The 6,922-nt window shown below is 54.6% G+C and overlaps 1 protein-coding gene across 1 annotated transcript; it reads left to right on the forward strand.

Annotated features, from left to right (window-relative positions):
- The first annotated feature begins 612 nt into the window (after window positions 1-612).
- On the forward strand, window positions 613-6,015 carry C18H4orf54 (chromosome 18 C4orf54 homolog). Its single transcript, XM_057794014.1, has one exon. The coding sequence runs from the start codon at window positions 613-615 to the stop codon at window positions 6,013-6,015; it is 5,403 nt and encodes a 1,800-aa protein (XP_057649997.1).
- Window positions 6,016-6,922: the final 907 nt, after the last annotated feature.

A 6,922-nucleotide genomic window follows, 5' to 3' on the forward strand; every position in this document is an offset into this window, starting at 1 on the left:
CTCGGAAAATTTCCCCTTTCAGCTTTGAATCAGCACAGTAAGGATCCTAGAAGGGTTCCTCCTGCTCCCCCATTTTCAAACAAGCAGGTCATGTTCCACAGAATTTAAGTTTGGCCAAAGGAAAGGCGGCTGAAAAAAATTCTGGTCCTGTGAAAACTTTCATTGCTGTCACTCATGGGATGTTGTTCTCCAAAGACAGAAAGAGCATGCAAATGAGGCAAATATAAAATTACCATATGCACAAGGGGGACTCAGAATATTTCTGGCGTTTCCTTAATTGATTTGAAGTGTAGTGCAAAATTTGAATTTTGAACAAGGAGAGAAAATTCATTTAATCAGAGGCTGGAGAAAGATGGCAGCCAGTGAAGGGTAATTGTGTACTTGCTAGACGGCTCTAAAACAGATTACAATGAACATTTGGTGGATTTGAATCAGAAGCTGCATTCCTCTCCCGCCCCACCTCCTCTCCCTCGGCTCTTCACAGCCTCTTCCTTTTACCCTCTAGTGTAGTTTCGATATGGCGAGGGGATGGACACTAAAAATATTTCTGGAATGACGTGACCCTCTACCTCCCCATCCAGGAAAGCGACAAGGCTGCACCAGACGCAGCACATGCTTTCCGTTCATTTCTGGCAGACCCGGCGTCGACCTCCAGATGCTGCTTCTTCGCTGGCTGATGGCATTCAGACCCCCTGCCACGGACGGTGCCAGACAAGCAACTGGACAGGACCGCTCAGTAGCAGGACCCTGGCCACAATCGCGGCCAGAGCCGCAGCCCCCTGGCTACGGACCACTTCTGCTGCCAGTCTTGGGAGCCCTCCCACCGCAGTCTGGCTTGCCGAGGCCCCACCACAGGGGCTGAAGCACTGGGCGGTGGTGGCAGCCGTAGCAGTGGTACCTACAGCTTTGGGGCCAGCCCCAAAGGCACGTGGGAACCTGTTTCAGGCCACTCTGCGGCCCCTCCAGGACCAGAGTGGGACCCAGGACAGCCCCAGAGCTCACCACTGTCTCTTCCTGTCACTGAAACCCGGGCAAGGGCTCAGAATGGAAGGCGGTACTTCCGACATGAACCCTCAGACCAGACTGACGCCTGCGGAGGACCAGTTGAGCCAAGCTCAAGACAACCCGGAGCCCAGGCAGCAGCTGCCGCTGCTTTCCGAGCCTTCAGACTCTGCCCAGCCTGAAGCCAAGTATGTAGAGATGTGTGCTTCAGCTGAAGTCCAAAAGGAGAGCCCCCAGACCACGCAAGTACTACTGGAACACTGCCCTAAAGAGCAGGCCTCCGGGAGCCCGAAGACAAAAGCCCAGGATGAACCCAGCAGCGGTGCCAGGGAGGTTCCAAGCCCTAGGAAGAGTCCTGCTTCTTCCCAATGCCCCAGCTCCGGGACTGGTGAGAATGACTTCTCATCTTCCTCCTCCTCCCCGGTAAACAGAGCAGAAGACGATGGCCTTTCCAAAACGGATGATCCCACCAAGTTACTGGGGGTCCTGGCCACCTCCTCTTCATCTTTAGGCTTTGAGAGTGAGCCGGAAATGAGCTGCCAACAACACAATGGAGAAGAAGCAGGGGAAGGGGTGGGAGCGAGGGAGGACAGAGGAGGAGGGGTCAGCGATGGAGCAGAGTGCAAGGACATTATTACCAAGTCGCAGGGCAAGAGGGACCCCCTGAAGAATGAGGATGCACACTACATCACCACCCATGAGATCCAGCTGAGTGAGGTAGAGCAGGGCATGGATTTCGATGTGGGGCTGGCTTCTCGCTGGGATTTCGAGGACAACAACGTGATCTACTCGTTCGTGGACTATGCTTCCTTTGGTGGTAGTGATGAGACCCCAGGAGACATCACCACCGAAGAAGAGGATGACAACAGCTGTTACGCCAGCACCACGCCGAGCACCAACACCACTCGGACTCCCAGCCCCATCAGCAGTGACCTGGCTCGCCCTAGTGCAGGCAGCAGTGGTCGGGACACCAGCAGCACAGAAGTGGGCAGCGGCCCCTCTGACAGTGACACCGTTTCCCCACCCACTGGACCTGGCACTGCCACTCCACCTGAGCCTTTACTGGAGCTCCGGGAGGCAGCCTCAGGGGCATCGGCCACTGCAGCAAGCAGCTGTAGGAGTGCAGCAAGCCAGATCCTCCTATCAATCAAGCCAACTTCCCGGGCTATAAATGAGCCTAGCAACGTGCGTGCAAAGCAAAACATTATTTACGCTGCCAAGCATGAAGGCGACATGAGCCTCCGCGTCTCTACGACTGCTGAACACAATTCAAGTTCACAGAAGCAAAATTCGGCTGTAGCCGTGGCTCAGGACCATGCAAAGAAATTCATTGCAGTCCCAGCTCGACTGCAAACCAGGTGTGGGGCCATTCGGGCCAAGGAGCTGGTGGACTACTCTAGTGGAGCCTCCAGTGCAGTGAGCGAGCTGGACGATGCAGACAAAGAGGTGAGAAACCTGACTTCCAGGGCCTTCCGGAGCCTCGCTTACCCCTACTTTGAGGCTCTCAACATCAGCTCCCGAGAATCCTCCGCCACGCTCTCTGAAGTGGGCTTTGGACGATGGTCAACTTTCCTGGACTTAAAATGTGGAGGTGTCGGAGCCAGGGTGGAACAGAGCCTGCTGAGAAGCAGTGCCGCCTCTGTGGCTGCAGGTCTGAGGAAGGGTGGTGGCCCCCGAGCCACTGCAGACCAGATCTACCTCCAGGCCAAGAAGTCCCAGACCAAAGCCTTGGAGTTTGTAGTCAGCAAAGTTGAGGGAGAAATCAAGCATGTGGAGACACCCCTGTGCTTCCAGAAACAGGTCCAAACTGGCTCCCGGGTTGTCACACTTCTGGAGCCCCTCAATCTACGAAGTGAGAGTAAAGCCAGCTCAGCCACTGGGCCCTGCAGAACCAGCAAAGGCTCCAACAAAGGCCCAGGGTCGGTGTACACAGATGATGGGTCAGAGACATCTGAGGGTAGCAAGCCTGCTTCTCGCAGTGACGGCCCCCAGAAGTCTAAATTTGCTTCAAGTCTGCTCAAAAATGTCATTTCCAAGAAGATGCAGCGAGAACATGAGTTCAAGATGGAGAGAGGAGAAGTTACCGATACATCGCGCCGGAACAGTACCTCTAAGGAGACAGAAGTGACCAACATATCACGCCGCAACGCCCCCAGCACCTCTAAGGAGACAGAAGGAACTCCTGGGGCCGAGAAGGCCTGGGAGAGGGGTCTGCAGAGGCAGAGCTCGCGTCATTCCGAGGCAAGTTCCGAGTACACGGTGGTCAGCGTGTCTGATGTAGGTGGAGAAGGGTCTGTCATAGGTTCTAAGTCCCCTGTTTTCAAAGCCAGTACTCCTCGAGAGAGCAACGCTGGCCTTGGCCGGAATGTCTCTGATGGACACACAGAAGTGTGTGAAATTAAAAAGAGTGCTTCAGAGACCGTGAAGGGCATCTTTCTCCGGAGTCAGAACAGCGCCTTCCGGACGTGGAAGGAGAAAGAGGCAGAGAAGTTGGAGGAGAAAGCCCCCATTGGGAAGCTGAAGCTCCCCAAAGGTGGGGACTGGAAGGCTGATCTTGGGGAGATCTCTGCCAGCAAGTCTATCATCATGTCTCGCCTCTTCGTGCCCAACATCCAGCAGACGCCCAAGGACAAACAGCCAGAGAAGCAGGCCACCAAGTACCCTGCTGCTGCCCAGGCCACCTCCATGGCAGTGATCAGGCCCAAGGCTCCTGAAATCAAGATCCGGCTGGGGAGTGTACAACAACCGAGCTCAGACTTCAACATTGCCAAATTGCTCACGCCCAAACTGGCTAGCGGCAGCAACTCGAACCTCTTGAAGACCACCGAGGACAACAGCAGGGCCCAGCAGAAACTCTTCCGTGGTGGGGACAATCTGGAAAAAGTGCCCCAGTTCCAGGTAAGAGATGTTAGAGACAAATCCAAGGCCCAAGGACCTCTCCACCAGGTGAGAGATGTCAGGAAACTGATCAAAGGGTCAGGGGACAGCAGTGACAAGGGCAGCATCACCCCGGAGCAGGGGTTGACGGGGTCCAAGCCCAGGCAGCTGGCTGCAGCCGCTGGAGGATCTAGGTCCCTGTCCCCTATGGTGATTACGTGCCAGGCAGTTGTGAATCCAAGAGAAGATGCTTTGGACCGAGAGGCCAGGGAAGGTGTGGGCAAAGCGGGCAGTGGCAGTAGGGTCTTGAACTCCTCCCCAGAAGGGACTGTCTTGGTTCACAGGGCATCTGGCAGGCTGCCTGTGGCCACCATTGCCCCCAATAAATCCGAGCAGGGCTCTTACCTGCCTGTGCTCAAGATTGTCTCCAAGGCTCAGAGGACCCCAGAGAAAATCAAAGAGGAAGACATCAAGGAAGAAGGGAAAGCGACGAAGCCAGTTCGAAATGCCTTGGAGAAGCTAACAGCCGCAGTCAGGTCCATGGAAGAGCTGTATAGCTTCAACAGGAATGAATGGAAGCGCAAAAGTGACCCTTTGCCCATGATGGCTGACAGCCATGTCCTGTCCCTCATTGCCAGCGAGGAGAGGGAAGGGGTCGCCGGACCTGAAGGAGACCCTGACAAGCTGACCAAGCAGCTGGGGCAGACGGAAGAACGAGACACGGGACACAGAGGTGGCGTGGTCCTGAGAGGGGGCCCCATAGAACGTCTGCAGAGAAGAAACTCTAACCCCAGCACGGAGAGCGTGTCTGCGCGGGCAGCTGCCTTTGAGAACATGGCCAGAGAAAGGCCCAGGTCTCTCTATATTCCCCCAGTCCACAAGGACGTGGAAAGAACCCAACCTTTGCAGCCCCTCCCCCCACTCCCCAGCAACCGGAACGTGTTCACGGTGAGTGCTAGCAGCGCTCAAAAAACCGGGGGTGTCGCGGGCAAATTCCCACAGGGGCCTTCTCCAGAGAGTCTTTCAACAGGCAAGGGCATCAAATCCCAGGGACTCAGATCCCTCAAGATCTCCCCAGCCACCCGAGCACCTCCCGAGGAGGTCACGAACAGGAAAACTGCGATCAGTTTGGAGAAGAGCAATAGCGCCTGTGAGAATTACCTGACCATCCCCCTTAAAGGAAGCTCTGCTTCAGGAGAGCTGCTCAGCAGGCCTGGGGCTTCCAGAGATGGGCCTCCCAGCTCCTCAGCTGCCACTCTTTGCAGCTTACCTCCGCTGAGTGCCCGCAGTCAGGTCCCCAGTAACTCCAAAGGCTCTCATGTCAGTGGAGCCAGTAAGCCAGCTTGGCGTACCAAACCTGACAACCACCGAGAAACAGTGGCTGCCCCGACAGGGCCTCAAAGCCCTGAGCAGACGCCCACGGCCACAGCGGTCTACCACCAGCAGGCTTTGCCCTTCACTCTGCAGGGGGCCCAACCTCAGGTCCTCTGTTTCTCGCCACCCGGGATGGCAGCCCCAACCCCTGCAGGCCCAGCCACAGTTCCCACAGACCCCTTTCAGCAGCCACAACCCCAGCAGACCCAGCGCAAGATGCTCCTTGATGTAACCACCGGGCAGTATTATCTGGTGGACACGCCCGTTCAACCCATGACCCGGAGGTTGTTTGACCCGGAGACAGGTCAATATGTGGATGTGCCCATGACCTCCCAGCAACAACCTGTGGCACCCATGTCCCTTCCTGTACCTCCTCTGGCCCTGAGTCCTGGGGCTTACGGGCCCACCTATATGATCTATCCCGGATTTCTGCCCACAGTGCTGCCCCCCAATGCCCTGCAGCCCACACCCATCGCTCACACTGCAGGAGGGGGTGAACTCTCCGTGGCAGCAGAGACCCCCAGCAAAGAGACAGCTGCTGCGTTTACCGAAGCCCCGTACTTCATGGCCTCTGGTCAGTCCCCTGCCTCCTCTTCCTCCTCTGCCCCAGCAGCCACATCCCAGCTTGTGGGGGCCAAGGGCTTTGCCCAGCTCCACGGCAAGCCTGTCATCAGCATTGCCTCACAGCCCTTGGGGCCACGAATCATCGCTCCCCCTTCCTTTGACGGCACCACCATGAGCTTCGTGGTGGAACACAGATGACGAGAGACCCAGGACGGCAGAGCGGAACAGCTCCTGGTGAGTGATGAATCTTATTCTAAGGGTCCTGATGCAAGAGGAAGGATCATTGGTGTCCTTGTGTTGGGAGTGGGAGAGTTATAGTGGCTGTCTGTAGACGTGGGAATTCTGGGAAAAGGAGACTAAACTCCATCTGATAATGGAGTTCCATGGAACGAATTTATTTTCCATATTGCTTCCTCTCCTTACCCCTCAATCTGCCATTGATAGCCCTTTGACCTTTGCAAGTTGCCTGATATTTGTTCCACTGGAGAATGACAGGAAAATGAACTCCCAAGTGTCTCTTGGCCTTTGTTTTAGTCAAGGTTGGAAGGAGAAAGAAATGAAAGCCAGTTCTAGATTTGGTGGAACAAGGCTATCTCTTTGTTCCTGGCCTCCTGGGGAGACAGATAACCCACTTCAGGTCACCAGAACAAGTTTAGCCTATTTGCTTCCTAGTAAGAAAGAAGAGTTTAAAATGGATGTTTTCTAAAGTCATCCCAAATCCCTTTCTCCTGTCTTTCACGTCTTCCTCTTGAAATGTCTTACACTAAAACACTACATTTTTTTTAAGTTCTTGTTTTTGAGTTTTCAAATGATCAGAATTCTTTTCTTAGGGTTGTTAATGTGTCTCATGTGTGGGTAGATATACAACATGAACATGTACACATACACACACACATACACAATTTGACCTTCACAAGAGGGTGAGAGATTGTGGAGCCAAAGTTACCCTGTGGATAAAGCTGTTGCATTTCATGCTGTATTGATCAGACTAAACCCACCCCGCTCTAAGGCTAATTCCGATTCCCATGAGCACCATTAGATCTGCATTGCTCCCTTTGAAAAAGAACAACTTCTGCGCTGCAAAGGGAAGCAGAGAGAAGTCGTT

The sequence above is a fragment of the Chionomys nivalis genome, chromosome 18 (assembly GCF_950005125.1).
Source record: "Chionomys nivalis chromosome 18, mChiNiv1.1, whole genome shotgun sequence".
Classification (NCBI taxonomy): Eukaryota; Metazoa; Chordata; class Mammalia; order Rodentia; family Cricetidae; genus Chionomys; species Chionomys nivalis.

Excerpts from the sequence above, each read along its gene's own strand:
- C18H4orf54 (XM_057794014.1), top strand. The coding sequence starts at position 613 with ATGCTTTCCGTTCATTTCTGGCAGACCCGGCGTCGACCTCCAGATGCT.